Source organism: Homarus americanus, unplaced genomic scaffold (genome assembly GCF_018991925.1).
Source record: "Homarus americanus isolate GMGI-L3 unplaced genomic scaffold, GMGI_Hamer_2.0 scaffold3470, whole genome shotgun sequence".
In the NCBI taxonomy this organism is placed as follows: Eukaryota; Metazoa; Arthropoda; class Malacostraca; order Decapoda; family Nephropidae; genus Homarus; species Homarus americanus.
Genome location: NW_024730257.1, coordinates 10657 through 25649, shown reverse-complemented (window position 1 = coordinate 25649; position 14993 = coordinate 10657). Strand labels below are relative to the sequence as shown.

General features: G+C 41.3%; 1 protein-coding gene across 1 annotated transcript; it reads left to right on the top strand.

Moving 5' to 3' along the window:
* The first annotated feature begins 287 nt into the window (after positions 1–287).
* LOC121866931 (nucleolar protein 58-like) lies at positions 288–14039 on the top strand. Its single transcript, XM_042366682.1, has 4 exons — positions 288–545; positions 1122–1889; positions 10370–10582; positions 11570–14039. Exons 1-4 carry the CDS (start codon positions 288–290, stop codon positions 11732–11734), a joined length of 1404 nt encoding a protein of 467 aa, XP_042222616.1. The 3' UTR covers positions 11735–14039.
* The last annotated feature ends 954 nt before the right edge of the window (positions 14040–14993 follow it).

Genomic DNA, 14993 nt, shown 5'->3' with positions numbered 1-14993 from the left:
AGTTACGTATTGCTATAGCAATGTGCGTTAACTAATTATTGGTGGAATTAATTGTAATAACAAAATCGGATCTCGGAATGTAAGTTTGAACAATTACGTCAATTACGTCGAGTGTTGATTTGAAACTAAGAAAATACGATTTTGAACTATTAAACTGATAGGCATCCTATACTTTAGTGTCAGTTATTAACTTTACAAGAGTAAACCTAAATATCCCCATACAACAAAAAAGTCGCCCTCTGACGATAGTAAACACAAGAGGTCCTAGAGCGCACTAGATTGTCAAGATGGAGGATGGATGTGATTCATCCTCGTCGCCTGCTGTCGATTCGGCGCCTGACACGCCTACGACCCCACATTCTTCAACGAATCTTGACGAGGCAACTTTCAAGAGCAACCTGCAGGTCTTCTTGAAAAGGCAGGATGAGGAACTGATAAAGAATAAAGAGTTTATGGAAAAAATGGAACAAAACAAAAAAGAAAATGATGATAGATCTCCAGAAGACAAGGAAAAAGGAGATGAAGCTCATAAACACGACGAGGAAGTTGGAGAGAGCAAAGAGGAGAAAGAAGACATAGCCAAAAAAGAGAAGAAAGAAAAGAGTGACGATAAAAAGGAAAACACTGAAAAAGAGGAGAAATCTAATGACAGTAGTAACAAAGACAAGGTGAAGGAAAAAAACGAGAAGTCAAACGTTGACAAACGAGGATATCATAAGAAAGACAGGAACCAAGAACGAAGGAAAGACAGTGAAGAAAACACGGAGGAAAAACACCGTAACTCGGACCATGAAAACGATAACCAAAAGAGAGTCAAAAAAAAGGAAAGGGTGAAAGAAAGTTTAAAAGAAAAGGAAGAAAAACCACACAGTAAGGTGAAGAAAGAAGAGGGAGGTGTTAAAGATAAAACCAAGAGCGAAATTGAGGAGAAAGCTTCTAAAGATATTGGTGACGGGACAGAAGAGAAAACACAAGATAAAAGAGAGAAAAGAGACAGAAAGGAAAAGGAGGACGAAGAGAAAGATGGTGAGAAAGATAAGAGAAAGAAGAAAGAACACAAAGAGAAAATAGATCACAAAGAGAAGACAGAAAAGATGGGGAAGAAGGAAGGAAAAGAGAAGACAGAACAGAAGGAAGAAAAGAAGACAGAATACAAAGAGAAGAAGGAAGATACAGAGAAGGAGCATAAGGAGAAGACAGAACACAAAGAGAAGAAGGAAGATACAGAGAAGGAGCATAAGGAGAAGACAAAACATAAAGAAAAGAAGGAAGATACAGAGAAGAAGGAGCATAAGGAGAAGACAGAACACAAAGAGAAGAAGGAAGATACAGAGAAGAAGGAGCATAAGGAGAAGACAGAACACAAAGAGAAGAAGGAAGATACAGAGAAGAAGGAGCATAAGGAGAAGACAGAACACAAAGAGAAGAAGGAGCATAAGGAGAAGACAGAACACAAAGAGAAGAAGGAGCATAAGGAGAAGACAGAACATAGAGAGAAGAAGGAAGATACAGAGAAGGAGCATAAGGAGAAGCCAGAACACAAAGAGAAGAAGGAAGATACAGAGAAGGAGCATAAGGAGAAGACAGAACACAAAGAGAAGAAGGAAGATACAGAGAAGAAGGAGCATAAGGAGAAGACAGAACATAAAGAGAAGAAGGAAGATACAGAGAAGAAAAAACGTAAAGAGAAAAATGAAGATAAAGACAAGAAGAAACATAAAGAGAAAGAAGAACAGAAGGAGAAGAAAGAACAGAAAGTAAAGAAGGAAAAAGAGATGAAAAATTCACCAAGCACCAAATGGAAGAAAGAAGTGGAAGAAATAAAGAGACCAAAAGAAAAGGAGGCGAGCAAGGAAGTAAAATCACAGGGGTTTCTCTGCATTAAGAAGGTGAGTGGAGAGGATTGTTTAGGTCAGGTTAGGTTAGGAATGTTTAGGTTAGGTTAGGTTAGGAATGTTTAGGTTAGGTTAGGTTAGGAATGTTTAGGTCAGGTTAGGTTAGGAATGTTTAGGTTAGGTTAGGAATGTTTTGGTTAGGTTAGGTTAGGAATGTTTAGGTCAGGTTAGGTTAGGAATGTTTAGGTCAGGTTAGGTTAGGAATGTTTAGGTCAGGTTAGGTTAGGTTAGGAATGTTTTGGTTAGGTTAGGTTAGGAATGTTTTGGTTAGGTTAGGTTAGGAATGTTTTGGTTAGGTTAGGTTAGGAATGTTTTGGTTAGGTTAGGTTAGGAATGTTTAGGTTATAGTAAGCATTTCAGAAAAAATAATAATGAATCACTCATGCAATTTATATCATGCTTATTTAAAATTGTCTTGCACCTAATAAAACACACACACACACACACTCTGGCTCACCATACACACAATGAACCAGGCCTGAACGACAGCACAGACTGATCAGCTACCCTGCACGTGACATTATTACTCAACACAAAACTTACAATAACACCTCAAGTTGTCGATCCCTTGTCACCGTGTAAGGCCAGCGTGACGACATGTTATAGTTGGGTAAACCCACACACACCCACACACACCCACACACACACACACACACACACACACACACATAAACGTACTGCGTCACCATACACATAACCTAATCGAACTTAACCTAAGCTAACATAACATAACAAAGACAAACACAGGCAGTCGGAGATCTGTAAACATTATATACCAACAGGAATATAATTGTGAAATACCTTCTTTTATACAAACACAAGAGTAAGCAGTACGGTGTAGGGTGTTACCAAGGCTGCTGAACTAACACTCTTAATACTATTGTTTACAAATTCACGCAGTCGAGGCTCTTGTCTACTCTCTCTCTCTCTCTCTCTCTCTCTCTCTCTCTCTCTCTCTCTCTCTCTCTCTCTTTCTCTCTCTCTTTCTCTCCTTCCTATTATCGTATATCTCCTTATTCTTTGTTCCATTGCCTCTTACTATTCATTATTTATTGTGTTATTTTCTTCTATCATCTATTTTATGCTATTGTTTATCATATGTTATCGACTCTCTTGTATGCTCTATAATCTATTGTTATTGTCTATTGTTTCTTGTCTTTTATTCTCTATTCCTTACTATCTATTATATTATATTACGTTTATTTTATATTTATGTGTTGTTACCTGAAATAAACATGAGCCTTATGATACGCTTATCTAGGCTAACTATTTCACTTTAGATAAATGATCCTACCGCTAAATTAACCTAACTTGACTTAACCTAACCTAACTTACCTAAAGCGAACCTACCTTAACGTCAACTAACTTAACCTACTTTAAACAAATCTAATATAATCCAACCTAATCTAAACTAACCTAACATAACATAACTTCGCATAACATAACATAACATAACCTAATCTTACCTAACCTAACTTAACCTAACCTAACCTAACATAACATAACAAACATTCCAGGAAGCATTCGGGTAGTTAATCTTCAGGTCAAATAAGCTGGGGTGGCTATTCTCTAGGTGATCCACTACATTGATAATAAAAACGCGAGTGGGAGGTATAGGATTAAGATAAAATGCTTGTCAACTAAGACAATGGGGTTTAGAGAGAGAGAGAGAGAGAGGGAAGGAGGGAGGAAGGGAGAGAGAGAGGAAAGGAGGGAAGAAGGGAGAGAGAATAAGAGAGGAGGAGGGAGAGGCATTGAGAGGGAGGAAAGGAGAGAGAGAGAGAGAGAGAGAGAGAGAGAGAGAGAGAGAGAGAGAGAGAGAGAGAGAATTGCAGATTTCAGATTTGCCCCTCGAGGGGCTAGTTTATTAGGCACCCCCTTGCATCCTGTGCAAGGCGAAGCGCAGAAGCGTTTACAGCGCCCAACAGGGAAGCATGAGGAGTTCATGATTGCCTGAAAGGCCATGGATTGTGTCAATAAATTACATATAGTAACAGGATAAATATGTCGCAGGAGAATTCCCTATATATTCATCTGTTTATGGCAAGGCGTGGCAAGTCCCTAATATGTCAAGTACCAGGCCTGTCTGAAGGAGGAGGGATATTGGTCAGGAGGAAGGGGCGTTCGTGACGGCTGGGGACTGTGCTGTGTTAGGATAGACACAGTGAGGAGGGAGGGGGCACATAGGCAATGCCAATATTAAGGGACAGACCATTTAGTGTAAGTGTGATGACGTGTGCGTCGGTAGTTGCAGCGACAAGGAAGAGGTCGAGAGGTTGATAGGGGACGTCCTTCCTGACGGATACACTTAGTCCACGTGCATGTCATCGGTATGGGCCAACGTCAGAGTGGGGTTGAGGTGGAGGTGACGATGGAGGATGACGTGCTGCAGGAAGTTGAAGGGCAGGCGTGGCCCGGAGCGGAGAGAGGAAGGTGGGGGAGTCAGCAGACCAGGGTTGCCTGGCAGAGGTCAGCTGGGGAGATGGTGGGTGAAGAGGCCTTGGGGTGGGTGAGGGGACTTATCCCCAGGAACAGACGGACGTTTGGGGCAGTGCCAGGAGTCAGCATTGTGCTGGCCACGACAATTGCAGCACCTGGGTTCAACCAACTACCAGGCCCACATCACCCCTATCACGGTGGTGTCTGATTTTCTGAGCATAAACGGCGGAATGATGGTTACGTGAATATAGAAATGACATCTAGGACGATTACATCGGTCAGAAGGCGGCGATGGTGGGACCCCAATGGCAACAGACAACACAAAAAGCAGTCCCGGGATCATAGGGTTCTACAGTCGGTGGGCACTAACCCCCCCCCCCCTCCTTTCCATTTAGCACCGACGGCGGCTTGCGGTGATTCCCTCGATAGAGTCGGCGTAAACCGACTATACGAGGATTATATTCACGTACATCTTCGATATCAGCAGCGTCAGCTGGTGGAGGCACGAGGACAATCCCGCCATACCCGATAGTACTAAGAGTTTCATGGACCTCAGGAGTCAAACGCTTGACATAGTTTCGGTTCCATTTATGGGTGAACCCGTGTTGTTTGTAGTACTTTGTCGTCCAATTAAACCGATCAGCGATGTATTTGTGTGAATGCTTAGAGAAATGCAGAATCAGCTGATTCGGCTGTTTAGCAGGTGGGGCGTCAGGTACAGAGCGGAGGGTGGTAGGGGGCGGCCCACAGCTCAGAACATTGGTGCCACACCAGCCATTGGGTTCAATAGAAGCAATACTGTTACTGTCACAATCACTGAGGTCTGAATCTTGGGAGGTAGAGGATGCGGTGTGACCAAGTGAGATGGCAATGGTATCAATATCAGGGATGTGTGGATCCTTGCGAGAGAGAGAGAGAGAGAGAGAGAGAGAGAGATAATTAAATAGAGAGATCAAGAGAGATAGAGAAAAGGAAAAGATTATCAATATAGGGAAGGTTTATTTTATTTGATAGTACTAAGTGAAAAATCTTTAGAGGTTTAGAAATTTTTTATTGCTGTTTTGTGGAATTGGATTTTGAAAATATATAAATTGGATAAAATACGATAAATTTATAGGCATTAATGATATTATATTAGAATTTTGATAGTTGTATCTAATGGTAAGATTAGGTTGCAGTGTTCGTAAATAATGAGCTTACGAGGTAGTTAAGGGATAGGCAGGGAGTTAGGCATGGCTATGTTCTGTGTCCAACAAACACCAGTGAAAACTAATACCAAATATTCACTTTATAGATAATACTTTCGTTGTTGTTCTTATTGGGTAAAATTGGCGGTAGGGAGGCCAGGAGAAGGCACAGACTGAAATTGATCAATGAAATTTAAAGTTTTAATCCCGAAGGTAATATAAAATCAGACAGGATTGGTAAAAAAAATTCATGAAGATGGGTGAAGTGGAGGGCCGTGGTCTCCAACCCTTAGACATATAGCTGGCACCTTAAGTGATTATAATGATTCTGCATTATATATTATCCATTATCTTTTACTTGTTATCTACCATACATTATAATTATCGATCATCGTAAAATAATACGGCCTCTTCAGCTACCTGTCTCTGTAACACATTAATTTTCCGCCTTATCCAGATCAAAAATTGCTACAATAGTACACCTGGACTTCAGTGTAGCTTAGATAAGTTTATTGTTGCTTTTATATATACTAAATATAACTTCTACTTTACTATTATCAACGTTACTAGTCATTATTACCAAAGAATTACTCTTGTTTACAACTTACAATACTTACAGTACACACCCGCTTCACCCATCGTGCATATTTTCCTCGCTCATAATTCACAACAATGATTATGAAACATTCCTTTCTTAGCCGCTCGATTGTAGACCCACCACCATGTGTACTCTCACCTAATGTACTACCCCATGTGTACTCTTACCTAATGTACTACCCCATGTGTACTCTTACCTAATGTACTACCTCATGTGTACTCTTACCTAATGTACTACCCCATGTGTATTCTTACCTCATGTACTACCCCATGTGTACTCTTACCTCATGTACTACTCCCATGTGTACTCTTACCTCATGTACTACCCCATGTGTACTCTTACCTCATGTACTACCCCATGTGTGCTCTTACCTCATGTACTACTCCCATGTTAATTTCGCTTAGAGGAATCCCTTCTTATCTGATCCTAAAAATCACATGTTTCAATAAGGGGAAAGACAATATACAGTACAGTAAGTTGATCATTTTAACCTGAGTCCATAGCACTCATAAACACAGGGGATCTTATCATGATATTAAACGTATCAGAGAATTGTTGTATCTGATGTAAAGAATAATTAAATTATCTAAATAAAAAAGATATTATTCCTACGCTTCCATTTGTGTACTTTATATCAATCTTTACACACACACACACACACATACACACACACACACACACACACACACACACATACACACGTAAGCACTCTAAGTACTCAAGGATATAATTATGGTCCACAGTATCTGTTAGGTTAGGTTAAGTTATGGTATGTTAGGTTAGTTAGGTTAGGTTAGGTTAGGTTAGGTTGTTTTTTTTTATATATCTTCTATTCGTCCATTTAAATTGTTCGTCTAACTATTCCGTCAGTCAAGCTGTTGTCAATTGTATCTGTCAATGTTTTTAACTCCTTAACCAATATTTACCGCCCCGTCATATTGACAGAACTTGTGACCCCCAACTAATGACATTCTCACGGGCCTTCACTGCTTCTTATGAGAGATAGATTTTAAAAGACAGAGAAAGGCAGAGATATAGTAAGAGACAGAGAAGAAACAGACAGACAAACAGACAGGCAGACAGAGGAGAAAAGGAGAGAGAGGGGGAGATACTAAGAGACAAAGAGGAAAGAGAGAGAGAGCTCTTAAGAGAGACAGAGAGAGGAAGTGTGGAGGAAGAAATGATAAGATAGGGAGAGTAATAACAACGTGGTGTCATCGCAAATCAGAATAATCTGCCTCTTACCATACATGGAAATAACGCGACTTAAATGGTTAATATTTCAAGGAAGAGGAGATTGAGAAACGGGGAGGTAAAGAAACAGAGAGAAGGGCAGAGAGAAACAGATAAAAGGGAAAAGGGTGAAAGAGAGAGGGAATAATGAAAAAAAGAGAGAGAGAGAGGTGAAAGGAAGGTGGGTGGGGGATAGGAGGGAGAGTGAGAGGGAGATAGGAGGAGATGGAAGTGACCGTGGGAGAAGGGTAGTGAGGGATGGATTGAGAAAGAAAGAGGAGAGAGAACGGGCTAGGGAGAGAGAATGAAAAATAGTGTTCAAAGGGGAGATAGAGTAGAGAGGAGAGAGAGAGAGAGAGGCACCAGCTAGAGAGAACAGTAGTGAGAGGGAGAGTTAGGGAGGAGAGATTTCAGGATGTGTCTCAGTGGTGCAACAACGTCACCGGAATCACACACACACACGCACGCACGCACGCACGCACGCACGCACGCACGCACGCACGCACGCACGCACACACACACACACACACACACACACACGCACACACACACACACACACACACACACACACACACACACACACACACACACACACACGCACACACACACACACACACACACACACACACACACACACACACGCACACACACACACACACACGCACGCACGCACACACACACACACACACACACACACACACGCACGCACACACACACACACACACACACACACACGCACACACACACACACACGCACGCACACACACACACACACACACACACACACACACACACACACACACACACACACACACACACACACACACACACACACACACACACACACATTAGTCATCAAAACTATAAAATTTCAGTATATTATTAGCGTATAATTTATCTATTCATTTAACTCAAATTCTCTCGAAAAAAAATAAAATTTCATTAATTTGACCAATGAAAACCAAGTACTAATCCAGACCCGACGTTCATTAACTGTGCAATTATCGTATTCAGTATTAATTTAATATTCAATGTATTATATTTATTAATAGTGTCTTGTATTCTGTAATATTAATACACGTTAATCGCTAATATATTTATAATACGAATGTTTTGGTTTATTGAGGTCCCATAAGTGTGGTAATCCTAGTAATAATAACAAAAATAAATAATAATAATAATAATAATAATAATAATAATAATAATAATAATAATAATAATAATAATAATAATAATAATAATAATAATAATAATAATAATAATAATAATATACCGCCTTTGATGATCATATAATTTATCGCTTCGCCAGCACCTCTGTGTCCCACTGACGGTGGTAACTGCCAAGTGCACTTATTAATTTTTCTTGACTAAACTGAATCAATCAAACTTGAATTAACAACTGACTCACTAACTCCCTCACTGACGGCGAAAGATTCATGTTTTCTGATTAAGTAGTCCATTAATCGACACTACAAATTTAATAAATACTCTCTCTCTCTCTCTCTCTCTCTCTCTCTCTCTCTCTCTCTCTCAAATGGATTGCGACGTATGGTTACTTGCTTCTCACAATTTGTTTGGGTTACGGAGACACTTTGCTATTCTTAAGACTGACGTAATCAAGAGAAGTACAGATATATTTTATGACAACACTACACAGTCTTTCATTTCAACAAAGTCAACACTATGCACACACAATCAACCCCCACATAATATCCCTCAGGGGCGGTTAATAAGCTATATCGTTACTAATCTATCAGTCAAGTACAGGGAGAGGTGAGCATTTATCTGGCTTTGCAAGTAAGGATTAAGTAACAATAGAAAGAGCTAGTGTGTACATGTAGCCCGCTACCCCCCCACCTACGAGTGGTGTTAGCCTGTGCGTCACTAGCACACGCCACACACCACATCCTCTGACAGAAATTCCACCACAAAAATGTTAAAATTTTCATACGTTACTTTTTTTTCATCATAATTAAGGAACAAGGAGCGAACAACTAATCACGAAAGAGATATGGAGAAAATTCTGGAGTCACTTCTTGTCACCTTACACCTCTTGTTACCTTACACCTTTTGTCACCTTACACCTCTTGTGACATTACACCTCCTCTCACCTTACACCTCTTGTCACCTTACACCTCTTGTCACCTTACACCTTTGGTCACCTTACACCTCTTGTGACATTACACCTCCTCTCACCTTACACCTCTTGTCACCTTACACCTCTTGTCACCTTACACCTCTTGTCACCTTACACCTCTTGTGACATTACACCTCCTCTCACCTTACACCTCTTGTCACCTTACACCTCTTGTCACCTTACACCTTTTGTCACCTTACACCTCTTGTCACCTTACACCTCTTGTCATCCTTTCACCTCTTGTCACCTTTCACCTCTTGTCACCTTTCACCTCTTGTCATCCTTTCACCTCTTGTCACCTTTCACCTCTTGTCACCTCAGTGTTTTCTCATAGCCAATCAAAGGTTATAACTAAATTCAGGATCACTGTGAATTGGTATTAAAACTTAAGGATTATTTATAAAGTTAAGGTTAACAGTATCGTATAGGAATGAATCTTAGCAATATTAGTACAACCGTAAACCACTGAGGATTTTTTCAACTCTGAAGATCTCAAGAATTGTTTTCTCCAGTAATGAGTTTTATTTGTGATTTACAATTTAATGTGTTAAGTTGAGAGAAATTTGTGTTTTGTCATGTTTACGTTTCACTGAATTCTTAAACCGGTTTAGATTACATCATTGTGAGTAGTATGACTATCTTATAGAAACTCCTCCTCTCGTCCGACTATCCTCTCACAACTCTCTTCCACCTGCTCACTCTTTCCCTGGCTATTCCCCTCACCTACTCCTTCCTCCACCTCCTCTACCTTTCACCATCTCCCTCTGTCACCTACTCACTCCTCCAATTACTCACTTCTTCACCTACTCACTCCTCCAGCTACTCATTCCTTCCCCTATTCACTCCTTCACCTACTCACTCTTACTCCTTTTCCCACAGGGACCATTCAGCTCCTGGAAGCGGTACTACTTCGTGCTGGACGGCCGCCTACTGACGTACTACCGCTCGCAGCATGACTACGAGAAGCTGTCAGGGCTCAAAGGCTCGCTGGACCTGGCCCTGCTTGAAAACGTCCGCCTCACCAAACCCGGGATAATGAAGACTCACTTTCCTTTTCATCTCTCGCGCCGGAACCTCTCCTCCATGAATCTAGTGAGCCCTCCATGTGGGTTGTTGGTGGGAGGGTGTTGTGTGGCATTGCTGGGGAGAGAGGGTGTTGTAGGTGTTTTAGGGGGAATGAAGTGTTGCTGGGGTAGGTGTTTTAGGGGGTATAATTTATTGCTGTGGGGATAGATCGTGGGTGTCTGGGAGAGTTCCTGAAAGTTTGAGGGTGTGTTACAGTGTAGTTGGGATGTGTTGAAAAGGGATTGATATATCGCGAGGGTGTTTGGGGGATCTAGAGTGTTGTTAGGGTGTTATTGTGGGATTTTGAGTGTAGGAGTGAGATAGGATGTGCTGCTAGGAGGATTGGAGTATTCAATGGAGGATTTGAATATATTTGGAATGTGGTTATGTGTTGCAAGGGCGATGGTAGTGTTGCGGTGTGTTGAGGAAGGAAGCGCCGTAGAGTCACTAGATATTTAACATGTGTAGGAGTGGAGGAGTTTTGTGACAGGGAAGCATATATGAAATAGTGAGGAAGTATTGAGACGGGGAAGAATGTGTGGAGCTACAAGATGGTAGGAATGAGGAGGAGGTGCATGAGGATATGGAGGATGATGAGATGGGGGATAGAGGATGTCATGGCAGGCCTGGGGGGACAGCAATATGAAGGCAGTGGAGGAGATGGGAGTGCAGGGGTGCTGAGGTGCGGAGTAACTAGAGTGGAGAGGTAATGTTGACGGGGCGAGAAAGTGTGTAGAAGTGGCTGGGGTGAAGAAGTCCTAGAGGAAATTATGCCTTAAACCAGTAGGTGTTCACTCCTCACCTGAGACATGATCTCTCGTCGATTTGATCTATGGTCGATTTGATCAAGTTGAGTAAACTTAAATTTTTCCTTTGAAATAGAAGCAATTTTTTTCTTGATTGTCAAGATTCGTCATTAGATTGTACTTTCGTCTTGTCCTAATCTGTATTTTCTTTTTATTCCGGTTTCCCCTTTCCTCTCTCCCTTATTGATTTTGTTTTGTGTTCCATGAGGCGGCGGACACGAGCGAGGAGAGGGAGAAGTGGCTCAAGATCTTAGAGGATATCCTTCAGCGACCCCAGAGGCTCTCCTCTTCTGACAACACCCTTGAAATTACCAGCTCGTGCGGCGCTACCAAACAACTAGCGGTGAGTGGAGAGATAGTGAGAACGATATAGAAGGTTAGACAGACAAACAGACAAGCAATATAAGGCACACTTGACTCTACGGGGTCATTTGTCGCCTCAGACCACCCAATCGTGAGGATATATATGTGAGGAGGAAAGATGGGGAGAATCAACTTATATTCCAGAGCCATAGAGAGTTCGGCCAACCGGGCGCCTTGCTGTTACTTGGCGGGTGGGAAGTCTTCTTGGGCTGTCTCCCACATAGTTTATAAACATGTTTATTCAATCTTAAACATGTCTGATAATTTTACTGAATATAAATCATCATAATCATCATCCTCTACAGTACGAGCACAAACTTCAACAGCTGAGTAACAAACATGGCGCCAGCTTATAACCGATTTGGCCGAACTCTATGGCTCTGCCTATATCCATAGTGAGGAGCAGTAGGGAGGCAAGCCTACGCGTAATATAACCACTACACCGGCTAACTATCAATAAACACTCTGTTCTCCTAAAGATCGTTCGTTATACATGGAACGATTCACAGCAACATGATTGTCAACTCTTGGAATCGGACCCTTACTGAGAGACACAGTTGTATATAATAAAACAAATTCGAATCCAACTGATGTTCCTTTCAGCTGTGAGTACGAGAATATATATATTATATTATGCAGCTCCAAAAAGTGAAGAAACATATTCGCCTCGAGTACAAGGACCAAGCGGTCTCTCACTCAAGGGGTTACTGCCCAGGCAACAATCTACCTCACTTCTTGAACTGTCAGGCATCTCTATCTATCTATGCGTGTTCGCCCTTTATGAGCTGACTCCCGTAGTGACAACGAAGCTGAATTGTTTGGATATTTTTTTTAATTTTTAGGATTTGTGTGATTCTGCTCTCCAATTTCGTTTGGTTATTTCTCTCCCTTTTACGGTCGCGTTTCCATATAATTTCGAAGTTATTTGTGGTCCTTGTCATATTTCCGTAGTACGAAATGAAACAGCTACATTATCACACCTCTGCCAGTTTGAAGGAAATTTTCATGTTAAATTTTCTGATAACATGGAGCTGCCGAATGCACGATTGCTTCACTTCTCTGAACACTAAGCAGTTTTTCAGTTGGCAAAACCCTGGTACTGCCTTCACCAACTTTTCCTTCGCGATGTGAGTATATGTGCTGCATCTGCTTCCGCATTTTACTACAAAACCTTTAAAAAATTGCATGCAAGTAAATTGTACCTTAGAGAATGATGGTAGTTACATAAAACTTGAATCTCTAAGTTTTGTATCTCAAAAGTTCCTCCATATCTGAGTGGAGATAGGAGAAACATCTTTAATGACACGTTCTCCAGTTACGAGAATTTGAGAATTCCGTATGGTCATTTCCTCGGTCAGGGATGTTAGTGATGATGTTCCCTCTATGCTGCACCCGTGCGCGGCCACACAACAGTTACTCAAGAGCAGAGCAATTAATTTTTCCAGCTGCGCATATCGTCAAAGACGTGACATCTGTGTTGCATATTAAATAAGCATCTTAAGCAGCGCACCTTGTTAAGCATCCTTTGTTTTTATTTTCTGTCTACTTCTTACATATCTCTGTTAATTTTTACAATGCCCTAAACATTATATAGTGGCGTATAACTCTTTCTTTGTACGTATGGTTCATATTACCTTGAAATTGGCGCACACAATAAAATTCATTCTGCATTGTGACATAAAGAATCAGAGGCAAGCTTGAATGTTACCCAAACCAACCTAACCTAACCTATAATATTTAATAAACTTAACCTATTTGGAATTTATCCACGTTATTATGCTGGTGGTGGGATTTTGTTCACTGCAAAACAACCTGATGGGGCCTGATGGGTGTACCAGTTGAACAAATGTACTCAAAGTCACAACACAACGTCCTGTCTCCAACATCACGTAGTGCCAGAACATAGAATACGTCACCCCCGAGGAAGCTGGGGTGATAAGGAGAGAGAAATCATCGGATGACTTCCTGTTGACGCTGATGGCTGTGTGTGTGTGGGGGTGATTTCATCCTTTGCAGCCGCCATTTCAAACCTCGCGCCTCTACAACACTAAACAATAATTCCTTAATGTTCCCTGATTTGTATTGTCCGGTTTTGTTTTGTTTGTTAATTCTTTCAACACTAAGACCATTTTATTAACTCTTTTTTCTTAGGTCCACACCTGTCAGTTATCGCTCTAGTTCCGCCCCGACATTGATGGAAGGATCTTGAGGACTGGTTTGGGGGTTGAATTATCATTTTCCTCTAACTTTTAAACGATCTTCGTTACGGTCCTCAGTCATCATCCTTTTTAACAATTGCCATTAAACCAAGACTATAAAGGTGCCAAACCTTCTTCATGGTGTGGCATCGTCTACAAATGGTTGAAAAGGCATATATATATATATATATATATATATATATATATATATATATATATATATATATATATATATATATATATCTTACGCTGAGGATTAGTGGGCACCAACACATTCTACAGTGCTGATTAAGTGAGGGGTGGCACCAACACATTCTACAGTGTTTGATCAAGGAGGGCACCAAACACATTCCCTTTTACAGTGTTTGACTTAAGAGGGTGTGGCACCAACACATTCTACAGTGTTTGATCATGAGGCAAGCATTCAACACATCTCTACAGTGTTTGGCTGGCGAGGGTGTGGCACCAACACATTCTACAGTGTTTGGTCATGAGGTGTGTGTGGCACCAACACATCTCTACAGTGTTTTACATTAAGGAGGGTGTGGCAACCCAACACATTCTACAGGTTTGGCTGGGGAGGGTGCACCAACACATTCCCACAGTGCTTGGATCATGAGGGTGTGGCACCAACACATTCAGCAGTGTTTGGCTAAGGAGGGTGTGGCACCAACACATTCTACAGTGCCGCATAAGGAGGGTGTGGCACCAACACATTCTAAGCAAGTGTTTACGCAAGGAGGGTGTGGCACTAAACACATTCTACAGTGTTTGGCTGGGAGGGTGTGGCACAAAACACTGTGCAACAACTTATTTAATTCTGATCACATAAACGATAATGATGAAGGAAAGCTCACCTGAATTAAAAATTCCCCAAATTTTTCAGAGAAGTCTGAATATAATTCACCAGGACGACCAGCAGTCCGTAGTTCTGACGAAGAGTGACTACTTGACGACGACGAACCTGCCGATTGCTTCAAGAAAGTCCCCAGAGCACCCATAGCTGGGCCGCTGATGGGAGCCAACATAAGTCAAGTGAAACCCCTGAAAGTTGAGAATCAAAATGAAAGA